The 13,333-nt window shown below is 53.9% G+C and overlaps 5 protein-coding genes across 5 annotated transcripts; 4 read left to right on the forward strand and 1 right to left on the reverse strand.

Annotated features, from left to right (window-relative positions):
• Positions 1-81: 81 nt before the first annotated feature.
• BO82DRAFT_421133 (glycoside hydrolase family 71 protein) lies at positions 82-3,515 on the reverse strand (the record flags this gene model as incomplete). Its single annotated transcript, XM_025640149.1, has 2 exons — positions 82-3,381; positions 3,432-3,515. 2 exons carry the CDS (start codon positions 3,513-3,515, stop codon positions 403-405), a joined length of 3,063 nt encoding a protein of 1,020 aa, XP_025489059.1. The 3' UTR covers positions 82-402.
• Positions 3,516-4,288: 773 nt separating this feature from the next.
• BO82DRAFT_421135 (uncharacterized protein) lies at positions 4,289-5,119 on the forward strand (the record flags this gene model as incomplete). Its single annotated transcript, XM_025640150.1, has 1 exon — positions 4,289-5,119. One exon carries the CDS (start codon positions 4,289-4,291, stop codon positions 5,117-5,119), a length of 831 nt encoding a protein of 276 aa, XP_025489060.1.
• A 1,442-nt stretch (positions 5,120-6,561) lies between these two features.
• On the forward strand, positions 6,562-9,894 carry BO82DRAFT_421144 (DUF4246 domain-containing protein; the record flags this gene model as incomplete). Its single annotated transcript, XM_025640151.1, has 2 exons — positions 6,562-6,797; positions 7,489-9,894. The coding sequence occupies 2 exons, from the start codon at positions 6,562-6,564 to the stop codon at positions 9,557-9,559; spliced, it is 2,307 nt and encodes a 768-aa protein (XP_025489061.1). The 3' UTR covers positions 9,560-9,894.
• Positions 9,785-11,035, forward strand: BO82DRAFT_150680 (uncharacterized protein). Its single transcript, XM_025630167.1, has 2 exons — positions 9,785-10,887; positions 11,031-11,035. Exon 1 carries the CDS (start codon positions 10,010-10,012, stop codon positions 10,808-10,810), a length of 801 nt encoding a protein of 266 aa, XP_025489062.1. The 5' UTR covers positions 9,785-10,009; the 3' UTR covers positions 10,811-10,887; positions 11,031-11,035.
• A 1,063-nt stretch (positions 11,036-12,098) lies between these two features.
• On the forward strand, positions 12,099-13,198 carry BO82DRAFT_290272 (glycoside hydrolase family 43 protein; the record flags this gene model as incomplete). The annotated part of the gene is made up of 2 exons (XM_025631679.1): positions 12,099-12,395; positions 12,530-13,198. 2 exons carry the CDS (start codon positions 12,099-12,101, stop codon positions 13,196-13,198), a joined length of 966 nt encoding a protein of 321 aa, XP_025489063.1.
• Between the last annotated feature and the right edge of the window lie 135 nt (positions 13,199-13,333).

Genomic DNA, 13,333 nt, shown 5'->3' on the forward strand with positions numbered 1-13,333 from the left:
GTGGTAGTAGTACAGAGATAATATTATATCTATCAACACTGTGCTTTCAATGATTATATCTGATAAGTTAATTTTAATAATCCGAAAACAAGGTGCCTACTGTACCACCACCGCTGGCGGCGGCGCAGCAGCACGCCAGAATACAATGCGGCAACGATGTCTCTAGATCTTCCGGACTTGGCTGACGGCGGAGAGGTTTGGGGCTTTCGAAGCAGGAACCGATCGTTGTGGCGTAGATGGCGCAGGAGGAGCATGGGAAGCATGGTGATGATGACATTCGCTCCTCCTTACTTGTGTTGTTATCTGGTGCACGTTTCTCACAACTCAGTCGTATCAAAATAAGTGCATATATATACCATGAAGGTGGTGGTAAGCTAGCACGCACATGGGAGGAGACGGTCCTCAATAGCACACCGACCTTACCTCGGCAAGGTCATCATTCCACGACTTCCAGTCCGCTCCCAGACTACGGATCTCATCCTCCGTCAACGCACGGCGGGCATTAGCCGCCTCTTCGAACTCCTCGGGCGAGCGCACCCCACCCATCAGGGCGATCTCAAACACATCCAGAATGGCCGAGTCCGGGTCGGTGACGACGCCGTAGATGGTGCTACCCAGCGCGCCGGCGTCGCCGATCAGCGACATCATATCGGCCAGCTGCTCCAGACCCTCGGAGATGAGCCGGATCTCCCCAAGGAAGGGGACCACCATCAGCACCCCGAAGATAATCTCCTCGATCATCGCCCGCTTTTCCTCCGCCGAGGCCTCGTCGGCCACCTCGACCACCTCGCGCATGTTCGCCACGGCCTGGGCCAGCGTGAAGACAACGGTCGAGAAGGTGAGCAGGATGTTGCTCATGCTGCCTCCGGTGGCGCCCGTTGCCTCCAGGATCTGGGCCAGGAGGATCGACTGGGTTAGGTTCCGAATGCCAGGAAGGGCGTCCTGGATGATGGTCTGGGGGTTGGTCACATTAATGGGGTCCGCAGGGAGCGGGTAGCCCTTCAGCGTCCCCCTATCGGGCTGGCAGGTCTTGCCGGAACCCACGCCGCAGCTTGACCCGACATCCTTGTCTCCGAACTGCACCCAACTCTCCTGAATCCCCGTGGTGGCCGTCAGGTTGGCCCAGAAGGCGGTGGCGTTGGTCAGGTCGTAGTAGATATCGTAGCCATTGTACACTTGCTCCGCGTCAAAAGGACAAGTGGTAGTTGACGTGTTGATGCCACCCTGGCCGAAGGTGCAGGTGAAAAAGACGTTGCCCGCACCCCCCGGGTTCATGTACGCCGTCAGCGCGTCGGGCACCTCTTCGCGGATGTATTTCTGGTACCCAGTGAACTTGCCCCCGTAGCTGGACAGAATGTCCGTGTAGTTGGCCATCGTGGCGTTGAGCATGTTGGCCAGGATTCCCAGTACATAATAGTTGACGCAAAAGTCCTCCAGAGAGCCCAAGGAGGCTGTGAGGCTTGCGAAAGTATCGAACGAGAGGGTGTAATCGCAGCTGACGGCGTCGCCCTCGTCGCAATCAGAGTCCGGATCATCATCGGTGCAAACCAAATCGTCTCCATCGCCCCCATCGTCCTCGAGACAGACGGGGGATGGGCAGTAGTCCCGCTCGCAGGCAAAGTTGCATAGGCCGCTGTCTGCGTAGAGGTCCATGGTGTAGCCGGTGATGCTCGTGTTCGCGGCGGGCGGCACGACCAGTGGACCGGTGGCAGTGCAGGTGCAGTTGTGAATGGGGCAGAACCCATAATTACAGCCAAAGCTACACAGACCTGCCAAGTCGCCCGTTCCTTCACCTGCAGTGCATGTAGCGGGGGTGAAGGGCGACACGGTCGATGTGACAAGGGGGACCTTAGTAGTGGTGCAGGCGGATGGAGGACAGTACCCGTAGTTGCAGGAGAAGGCACAGAGACCCATATAGTCGGATGTCATTCCAGCAGCGGGATAGCCGATCACTCCCAAACTCTTGGGCATCTGGGCCTGGGGGCCCATCTCTTGGCAGAGGCAGGCCCCGACGGGGCAGTATCCAAGCTTACAAGCAAAGGAGCATAGGCCCTCGAAGTTGCCCACCCCCCAGCCCTGGATGCAGACCTGGTCGGCGAGAGAGTAGGTCGGAGTAGCTGATACTGTGGTAGACGACATGCCTAAGCCTACCCAGGCGTTCCAATTCTCTATCCCGCTTGACGCAGCGCAACCGGTGACAATGTCTTGACCTGTAAAGCTTGCAATGGTAGCACCATCTCGAGTAATTGCCACTGCAACGCTCCCCGACTGCACCGAGAATTCCACACTTCCATGGTACATGCCTGCGCCTCCACTCGGGGTACTGTTCCACATTGCCCCTAGATCAGTGCCCCCGACTGTTACGGAGATGTCTGCTGCAGATCCCAGCAGGGCAGAGAAGAAGATCCGGTCTTGAGGAATCTCATATGGCCAGTACTCAAGCTGTAGCTGGCTCACGGTGTTTCCGGTTGTCCCGCCATCCGACGCGCAGCTCCCACGAACATTCAATCGGTACCACGCCTGAACTCCTTCCTGTGTAATTGTGGAGATATTGTTCTTATACGTATCAATAAGCCAAGGGAGAAACGCTCGCCAACCGTCATGGGGCATGTCCAGGGCGTAGTTGTACGGGGATAGACCCGTACCAAACGCGGTATAGGTCGCTTCCGCTAAAGAGGAGTCGCTATCCTGGATCGGGCCAATATAATGAGACTCGCCAAAGTCGTTCCAGGTAATGATCTCAATGAATTCTGGCGCCAAGTACATAGCCTGAACCCAGCGGTCGTACCAGAGATCATCCCCGCGCCAGAGCCAATTCTTGTCATAGCCGGGCATGTTTGTGAAGAACCACGGGGAAACGGGCATCATATATGGCTTGCCGTCTAGAAAGTCGATGTAGGAGGCATCCACGTAGGTATTCATATCATTGGGGCCGTATGGCCATGCTGCCCAGCTGAACAGACCATCCGCGACTCCACCACCGAGAGTCACAGCAACATCCGCTCCGACAGAGGACCAGTCGGGCATAAAAAAACATCCGGTCTGTTCTTTGATATCAACCCAGTCGTCTGCGTTGTCGGGGCCCTCAAATGTGGACACAAAGGGCTTCGAATTATGTTGCCAATAGGCGGTGTTCGACGTGTAGCTCTGTAGCATACTGAGCACATCGGCCTTCGCCCACGGCCCATTGCCTGCGTAGTCGAATGAGAAAAAGAGCGAGAACCCGATGTTCTCTGCGGCTAGGAACGCATTGCCCAAAGAACCCGTGTTCGTGGCGTCTCCCACGGCGATGTTTAAGGCGAAGGCGTCGATCTTCGCGGTTAAAGCCAGAGACATCTCATTCTCCCAGTCATCGACAGAGTAGCCTAGGGTGTTGGAGACCTTTGCTGATGGTGAGCATAAGCGCTGTCTGCTGTGCTGAGGGGACGTACCATAAAATGGGCAAAAACTGCTCGAGACTGGGCTTTGAGAACCAGGAGGGTGAGCGACAGTATCGCTGAGAGCAAACCCCGCATGATGACAGATAGGCCTCTGCCAAGCTGGTATATACTATAGTTGTATATAGACAAAAGATGATGGTCAGGAGAGTTACGAAACGAGAAAGAGATGAATTCCAAAAAGAGACCCCAAGAAATGAATGAATCAAAAGCGAGGGTAGACGTCAGAAAGAACGATCAGAGCCCATAGTATGCACACGAATGAATGAATAGAGAATTAAACGAGCGTGAATAGAGTTAGTGAGCTATGTGCAAAGTAGGAAGCAGCAAGGGCCTTGGACCGGTCATTTATAGATGAGCACACTCCGTTTCTTGCATCCCGGCCTGAGATACCCGGGCTTTCGCTCTTGCTACATTGGAATCAATCCTCTATGACAATTTGTTAATTCGGTCCGGTCCCCCTGATTAAATCGCCAGTTTCTCGGTGGATAATCTAAAGTTGCGCTATCTGCGTTACCAACAGGGCTAGCTGTAACTCATGGTAAACCAAATGAGCATCCACAATCATCCTGTACTAGGTAGCTAGCTCGACTGCCTCGATTTGAGTGACATGCACTAGTAGTACGCCGGCGTCTGTAGCTGTCTTACGCAATGATAACCGATATGATTTCTAATAGTCAATTTGGCCATGAGCAAGCACCATGAGAGAGAGACATAATCAGAAGATAAATAGGAGATCCTACTATGCATGCTGTCCCAAATTCTCTGCTGGCATGCAAGTTTGCCTTTCTCTTTCTGCTACCAGTTTTTGTTTCCCGTGAGGTTTTGCTTAGACAAATACTCGATCCATCATGGAGCTGATCCCGGTTATCCTCATGCTCTTCGCGTCTATCAACCTTGCCAATTGTTCCCGGTTGACCGGTCCTTACGAAGCTATTTTCTTCTACTATGCATACCAAATCGATGCTGCAGCTGCAGCCAAAGCGGCTGAAGACGGCGTACTGTATACGAGGACGATTGGCGCTGAGTGCATGGACAGGCCTTGTACCTTGGCGGAATTCATGCGCACAATCATGGACCCGGATAATCTCAGCGCTTTCAGACCGACTGAAAATGCAGGAACGACAAGCCCCGACGTCCATGCAATAGCCGAAGAGATTGATGAGGAATGGAATTACAAGAGCACAAACTTGAGGATGGACATGATCATCGAGAAAGCACCAGAGAATTTTGCAGGCGTGGTCAGTGCCGTTGTGAGCAAAATCCAACAGGCTCGCGCAGTTGTGCCATCCGCGGACCTGGTGGCAAAAGCCGCAGCGGCGTTGCAATGGGCGCGGTCCATTCGGCTCAGTGAATTAGTTGTGCAGTATGGGACTCTCAATGGGTACAAAGCGCAGGCCTTCTTAAGAAACTACAAGCCCCCTACCTTGAAGGTCAAATTGCGGGATCTGGGAATAGACGAAACTCACACGCCATCATTGCCCATCATCTACGATGATCTCGACTACGAAGGAATGGCATCGGACATGGCCGACGGAGATGCGGCAAACGAAGAGGAGCTACTCAGGGACTTCATGAACTGGTCTAAAACTAAGCCCATCACAAGGCCACACCAAAATCACCAAACGCTCGTAGATGTGTACGAGCGTTCTGTGCAATCGCTCGAGGCGGGCTGTTCCTGAGTTTCAATTGGACGGGGAATAGCAAATTCTCTCGCGCCTGGCCCCGGTTTCTATTCTTTGTACTTGTCTTACTGTTCTCCGCGTGTCTTCTCTTTCCTATATCAGGATCCTGCCTGACTGTATTGTATTGTATGCGACTCTCTCGATTTAGCTGGACCCCATTATTGGTTAACTCATATAAAGGTTCAGTAAGCAAGGTGATCTATTTGACAGGGCAAGACTAACTTATCCGTCGAGCAACTGAGAAAGTTAAAGAAATCATTTCTCACCTTCGAGCATAGCATCAAGTTGTATAGAGCGTAGTGACTCCGGCCCAATACCTAGATCGGGTCAAGGTGGAACCCGTCTTCGGAAGTACGTATTCTACTAGGCTGCTACTAACGAGTAGGTAAATCGATAGTTTAGTCTTAGGCATAGATCGCACGAGAGTAGAATTTGGGCTAGGAGTCTTTTTCTGTTGATTTATGGATCATCATTCCAAATGCCCCTGCATATTATCGCGGCAACGACTAGCGCACAGGGTAGGCAAGAGAGGGCCGACTGGCGCAGCCCCATTCGTTTGATTGAGTAAAGGGGACGTAAAGACCAGTACGTCGGTTTCCCGAAGGCTTTGAGAGACCTCTACACAGAGTAAGCAGACCAAGTGGGGGGCTTCAATTTGATATGGGAGTCTAGGTCTCGATGTTCAGCTGGGTCCGGTATGGCGGCCCAGTAGTTGCAGGAAGAGTAGTCGTAGTAGAATCGCTTCTCTTTATCACATCTGGTTCGGCCGAAGTAGCATCGGGTCTTGCTCCTTTTAAAGATTGCTTGAAATTAGTCATTTGCCTCTCGCTTTTAGTGTGGTTGGTGGGGTTCAATATAGCTAGTGTATTTGTGAAAGCTGATGGCAGTACGGTGCTGGTGCCTTCAAACCCCTGTCCTCCAGGCTATAGCGGAAAATCCAGCCGTTGGATTTGCAATCTTGGCTGGAAAAGCAGGTCCCTGGATGCATTGACAGGCCCTGACCTATTTCTAATCCATCCGTGCGATTGGTTTGTTATTGGGATATAAGAAGCTTGGTTTCGGTCCAAGGCTTATCGGCCACGGACGTAGTGCCGAATTGGGAGCTTGTGGGGCCCGCCCTAGGCAGGCAACTACACCCAATATGTGCATCGCGACAGCAATATCAATGGAGCTATCTATGACAGGAGTAAATGCCTCAAATCGGGGGTTTAGACGCTACAGTGACCTCTAAGATTACCATGCCTTGCGATGATACGCAGGTTTTACTAGGATACAAAGTCGGTCCCTGGCGAATTCCCCTTACCTCGAACCGGGCCTTCCGACAGAAAGAACCCCTCATACTCGAGATGTAGCAAAAGTAGATAAAGGGAATTCATCATCTTCATAACAAATGCCGTCGTTCACGTTTTGATTCAAAGGTCTTCTATCACATACCCAGGATGTTGTTACAGTACCCTACCTACCTGTGCCTGCTTGCTCTGGCTGCAACTTCGACCGCACGTACAGCTTGCTTGGACGATATCTCTCATGATACAATCGCATTTTTCAGTGGTGCCGCTCTGACATTCGGTTTCAATTATACGGATGCAGCGGACTGCGGTCTCAAGTGCTCGACGATCGCTGCCTGCCAAACCTGGCTCTTCACCAGTGGTGGCCAATGTGAGCTTTTTCGCCAGTCCCCGGTAGCCACAGCACCGAATCCCAACTTTTCTTATGGTGTTTGCGGACGAGGCAGCAGTTCCTCCGTCAATCTTTCGTCTTCCTCGGTGCATTCCTCTTCCCATTTGACTTCCCGTCCTACGCCGTCTTCCCTTCTTGCGAGCATGGTAAGCATTACTGCGAAACAATAACGTTACTTCTCTTGGGCTGCAGATGACTAACCACGCCTTCTTTATCTAGACCCCGGATAGTGCCGCCATCAAGCGGCACTGGGATGCCCACAAGCATGCCAACCACCACCACCACCACCACCACCATCGACATCATCTTGGCCACTGACAGTAACGACAGTAATCGTTCGGCCAAGTTGTTCGGGGAGATCGATGAAGTTTTGTTCTCTCAGCAAGTGCAGTGCAACGCTGGGGGGTTATGTGTAGTATAGTGAATCTCCTAGTTTCAGAATTAAGCACGCGATAAGGAGTTCTTCGGTCGAGATAGGGCTTCCGTAGCAAGCGGCGCACTATTTAAGTGAATGGGTCCCCCGCACCCCACCTACTATCCTAACTTCTAAGTTGACCGTTGGACCTCCGGCTCACCCCCTCAACCATGGGCACATACTATCCCTCTCGTCAGGTTCTTGCTTTATTCGGTGACAGTGACATCGCTGACCTGAATGGCCGAATAATGCCACCCACCTTCGACAATAGTGGCCGGGGGCCCCTTCAAGTCCCGGGCTTCCATGGCATCTTCCTAGAGATGGAGCTCGCCATCGATGAACGCTTTGCGCACGGGACCCAAGAGGATCACAGCAGGCGGCCTGTCAGGCTCACTGCCCCAGAAGTTCAGATGTTGCGGCTCGTGGAGCGCATTACGGATCGTAAGAATTGGGAGCAGGAGGTCTTCGATCCCGCGACGCTTGCAAAATGGCGCGCCCAGGCATCCGAGTACGTGCATCTTGATCCGCAAACCGATCAGGATGTAGACATGGATCTCGTCACCACCCGATCCTGGCTCTGGTGCGTGGCGGAGCTTCAAGACAAGGCCAGATCGCTGCGTGAGACCGGCCATGTGGTGGTCTTCAATGCAGACTCGGGCGTGTGCAAAGCCGATCGTGTCGTGCCGGACGCCTTGAGGCAGCAGCTCCAGGACGCGTTCCGGCGTCTGCCAAAGAGCGATGGGACTCACGATCTGGTGGACCCGTCACTCTACATGCTGATCTACGGTCGGACGAAGGTTCTCAGCCGTGGAGGTCGGGTTCCTCTGGCCACAGACGGCTCGATATGGGAACTCCTCCCTGCCACCAATGTGGCGCAGACGGATGCTGTGCCGGATCATCCCCCGGGCGAGATTGCTTCGGCACTCAAGTTGCCATACTATCTTCATGGGCGCTCGAGGCGTCGACAGTTCTCGTCTTGCTTTCAGTGGTTACCGTGCGAGGTGGAGTTTGCCGAATCCTCTGGAACGGCAGTCCGGATTACCTCCTATATCAATAACCTCCACCCAGCAAATACCCAGGCGTATTCGGCAATTGAGAAACTAATCTCTCTAGCTATCCGGCCTTGGAATGATGTCCTTGTGAAGGGCGTTCGCGGTCGCATGCCACGACGTATCCACACCTATGGACTCAAGAATCGAAAACTAACCCCGGTGAATGAAGAGCCCCCGGAAGAGGTGCTCCCGCGGGGATGGAAAGAAGACATCACCCGGCGCTCCTGGACACCAGAGGAATGGGAGGAATATTGTCTTCGGGTGATGGAGTTTCTGCTAATTCCAGACGAGGATCCGAAGTATCGAGTCTTCGAACCAGAGCCACATGATCCCCCCCAGACCGAAAACCTGCTCGACTTAATGACGCCGGAAATGTGGGCGTCCCCCACCAGTGTAAAGCAGATAATCCGGGCCAAATGGAGGCGACTTAGCCGGTTTCAGTACCCTGAGCCAGGGATCTCCTTTACGTACGAAGATTGGAAGCTGGGCAAGACCGCGAATCCAATCGTCAGTCCGTGGGAACCTGAGGACCGATGGTTCAAACCGCCGCGCGATCACGAATACTACCAGGTGTCGCTCGAGAACCAGTTCCGGGCCAAGGGACTGCAGGTCATTGTGCGGGTGTTTAGCATCGACCTGACGCCCGATGCGCCTCGTTATCCTGGGGAGGCCGAGTTTCACGTGGATGGCATGCTCAACGAACACATTGTCGCCACCGCGGGCTATTGCTATAGCGCGGAGAACGTCACCGAGTCTCGCATCTCTTACCAGCAGAACGACGACCTGACCCTTAAAGGCCACCAGAAGGATCCAGATTGCATCTACAAGCTCTACGGTCTGCCGCCGACCCCAGCAGCCGGCGTCGATCCGCCCACCCCCAAGCTGCAAACCTTGGGGTCTGTCGCCGTGGTCACCGGCCGCTATCTCCTGTGGTCGAATACCCTGCGATACAAACGTCATCCTTTCTCTCTGCGCGACCCCAGTCGCCCCGGCCACCAGCGCTGGGTCGTCCTGTGGCTGGTGGACCCGCACTATCGCATTTGCTCCACGAGAAATGTTCCCCCGCAGCAGCATGAGTGGTGGCGCGACGATGTACTGGCGAACCCGACTCTGCTCTCTACCCTTCCCCGAGAACTGGTCGATATGATTATGAAAGAAACCGGACCTTGGCTGATGAGCCATTCTGAAGCCCTGCGCCACAAACGAAAGTCGGATAAGGAGAGAGAGGAGGCGCTCCGCATCCAAATTGAGGAGTTCCCAACATACAAGTTCTGGAATGAGTTGCTATGAGGCTCGACTGATCTTATTCACCATATATGATGTCGTGCAGCAGCTCTTTGCGAGCCTAAGGAGCCTTTTTGAGGTAGATGCTGGCCAAGACATCACTCGTATGTAACATAAAAGAACACAGAAGCGGACGAAAACAAAATCCAACGGCCCCGTGATGAGACAAGAAAGATTAAGCAAACCATTATTGCCCCAGTCACCATCACCATCACCATCGCCACCACCACCTCCATCAATTCTTATCAGCAGCATCATCATCCCCATCATCAGTACCATTATTATGAACACTCTATGACAAGGACTCGCGCAGCCGCTCCTCCAGATTCTGCCACCATCCGGTACAGCGTATACTTTCCAATAAGCATCCTGTAGAGTAAAGGGAGGAGGTAAGTAAGGGGTTAGGGAGGTACTATACCATCACCAAGCCGTCCTGACCTCCGTGCAGTCGAAGACATGGAGCATGATCGGTCACGTACAGTACTTCACTTCAATGCTGCCCCACGCTCCGGGCCGCTCAGTGAGCAAAAAGCAGCGCAAATTCCGACCTTGGCTGTCAACTCAAGTGCGAAATGGTTCGCGAGGCAGTCAGCCGAGGCTACGCCAGAAAGAGAAGCCCGCTTGACTTTCCCTTCTCCTCGTAACGAAACTTCACAATTTTGTACAGTGTCTCATCCGACTCTACCCACCGTCCATCTCCCTCTGCTACCCCAATCCACTCGCCGATCGCGATCGACACGTGCACGACTTGCGGATAATTCCCCGCAACTCCCCCAAATTCCTGATATGCGGGGAGTGGATATGAATCCCATTCACCCGGGTCCGCACATGGAAAAATTGGATTGGCAGATCTTATCTCATACGACTCCATCGTCTGTCCATTCACCTGATGCGGCAAACCAACACGGGGTTTTCCCGATCCATGGTCAACTTCAGCCGATCCGCCACTCAGAGGGGGAAAAGCACCCTCCAATATGCCGGATGACCGTTTTCCATACTTCGAATAACATCTACAAAGGCGCAAACTGTTGGGGCGCTCAGGTGATAGGCATGGCGATAAGGCAAGGGACACACAACCCAGATCAAGGGTCTATTCTACCGCCAGCATCGCTGGATCTGACGTCGACGATGCAGAAAGTGAGTCAGCGGACTTGCGGTGTCCTTGAAGCTCTCTATCTGGAAGGATTTGGATTGCGATCGATTGGTTGTTGTTTGCTGGCGACTGACTGCCCGAAATCTTGGCCGAGGAATGTTTGAATGTTTGAGGGCGGAAAAGTTTGCCTCTTGACGAAGTCACCTTTTTGCGCTGCCAAGTCTTGGGAGACCATTTAGAGGTATGGACCACACTCCACAGGACAACAGCATCTGAATAGGCGCATCTTGGCCTGGCGGACCCGACGGTGTTAATTGCTGTTGGGCTTTCGAACCTGGCGGTGGTGGTGCACGAGTCAGGCACGAAATGCTGAAGCGGCGGCAGTGGCTGACTTTCCAAGCACGGCGGCTTGCGCCTATCAGATACAAGACACTATATGCACGGCACTGTGATTCCAGTCGGTCCAGCAGTCATACTGGTTTCCTTTGAAACTTGCAAGATTGAAATTGTTGTATCGATGCACCTCCAGTATATTCAGCACACACACACACACACACACACACACACACACACACACACACACACGCACATGTTGGAGTGGTATGATCAACTTCCGTCCTACCCCCTGGTGGCTGTCCTTGCATTTTCGCCCACCCCTCTCTCCCCTTCAACTCATGCTTTCTTATGGTCTTGCAAGAAGGTTCATACTTTGAGTTTAATCCATCGACTTCCCTATAGCTGTGGACTAGTATCACGCTTGCGGGAATCATGGGGTTAGGTTGGCACTAACTAGGGTACAGAGATGCGCTTCCTGTTTTCGGGAATTCCCATACCCCGACCAACATCCGCGCTTTGTTTCTGGTCCGCTCGCCCAGACTGACAAGGCGTTGATGAAACGTCAATTTCTCACTCCAGTGGCCGACTGCAGGTCGTGCGCACCGTTTGCTGTCGGTTCGAAAGGGCAGCCTTGCGGCAGTTGCACGGCGATCCTCTCGACCTACCAGCCCGCCAGTCCAGTCATAATCGATCGATCGATTTTGTGGTCAATTGTGCTGCGCTACTGAGCTCAAGCATGGTCACTAGACTTGTAGCCCGGTGAGGAGACGGTCGGGGATATTGTCCCCGCAGCGAGATAACTGTTGCCCCTAGACTGGGGCCATGTGTTGCATCCTGAACCCCGACCAAGAAACCCAATCCTGCTTGGTTCTTGAGACGCCCGGTCAAATGATTGAGGAATTAGCTCATTATAGCTCACTCCAGTATAGCCAACTAGGAGTCGTCAACGCAATGGATGACCCGCCTCGATGCTGAGGATTCCTGCGATATAAATCGGCCCGGGTCCAGTCGTTTCCCGTGGTGTGGATTGTCTTCTTGGTGACTTGCCTGACACTTGGAGTTTCTTTTATACTGAGCGTGTCCATAGTTTAACTCCCAATGCGACTTACTCAAGTCATGCGCTGGTCTCTAGGGCTTCTGCTGGCAGCGACAGGACCGGCTCTGGGCTCTCCTATCGCGCCTCGATCCGCAGGCCCATGGCTTGCCATTGATTCCGACTTCCCCGACCCAGGCTTCGTTCAGGGTGATGATGGGGCATGGTACGCGTTTGGCACCAATGGCAACGGCAAGACCGTCCAGGTGGCCAGATCCCCTGACTTCGAGTCTTGGACTCTGCTGGATAAGGAAGCCATGCCCACCCTGGCTGGCTGGGAGACAGCCGTGGACCACTGGGCCCCAGATGTAGTACAGCGGGTATGCTCCAGACGTTTTTTTGTTAGCAAACCGAAGCTGTTTCAGGGGGAGGAGGGACAGTCTATAATCAACCAGGCCCCCTTTTCCCTCCTACCCTTTTTTGGGCCACCGAGCTAACCAAAAGTCCAAAACAGAACGACGGCAAATTCGTCCTCTACTACTCCGGCGAAGCCAAAGACGACCTCCGCCACCACTGCGTTGGGGTCGCCGTCTCCGAAACCACCGACCCGACGGGGCCCTACATTCCCAACCCGACCCCGCTATCCTGCCGACTGGACCAGGGCGGCTCCATCGACCCGTCGGGCTTCCTCGACCGCGACGGCAGCCGCTACGTGGTGTTCAAGGTGGACGGCAACAGCATCGGCAACGGCGGCGACTGCAACAACGGGATCGCGCCGCTCAAGCCCACGCCGATCCTGCTGCAGAAGGTCGCCGACGACGGGTTCACGCCCGTCGGCGAGGCGGTCCAGATCCTCGACCGCGACGACAGCGATGGCCCCTTGGTCGAAGCCCCGAACCTGATCCTGCACGGCGACACATACTTCCTGTTCTACTCGACGCACTGCTACACGGACCCCAAGTACGATGTGCGCTGGGCGACGAGCTCGTCGATCACCGGCCCGTACACCAAGTCCGGCAGGCAGCTGTTCGCCTCGGGCCAGTGGAATCTGACGTCGCCGGGCGGCGGCACGGTGTGTGGGTGCGGGGATCGCATGCTGTTCCATGGGTTCTGTGAGCCGAACAAACGGTGCACGTATGCGGCGAGGTTGGACATCCAGGGCGAGGATGTGGTTGTTTTGTAGGATGTAGGCTGGATGGGGGCGTGTTCGGAGTTGTACAGTGTTTATATGGGGTTTATAGCTGGATATGTAGCGATATATATCCTCTACCGGTAGAGTCCGCGCAGCAACAGCGCAGTAACTGTGAGTAGAGTAGGC

The sequence above is a fragment of the Aspergillus uvarum genome (genome assembly GCF_003184745.1).
Source record: "Aspergillus uvarum CBS 121591 unplaced genomic scaffold BO82scaffold_52, whole genome shotgun sequence".
Classification (NCBI taxonomy): domain Eukaryota; kingdom Fungi; phylum Ascomycota; class Eurotiomycetes; order Eurotiales; family Aspergillaceae; genus Aspergillus; species Aspergillus uvarum.

What these genes read in the sequence shown, in the direction of transcription:
- BO82DRAFT_150680 (XM_025630167.1), top strand. Translation starts at nt 10,010, where the DNA reads ATGGAGCATGATCGGTCACGTACAGTACTTCACTTCAATGCTGCCCCA.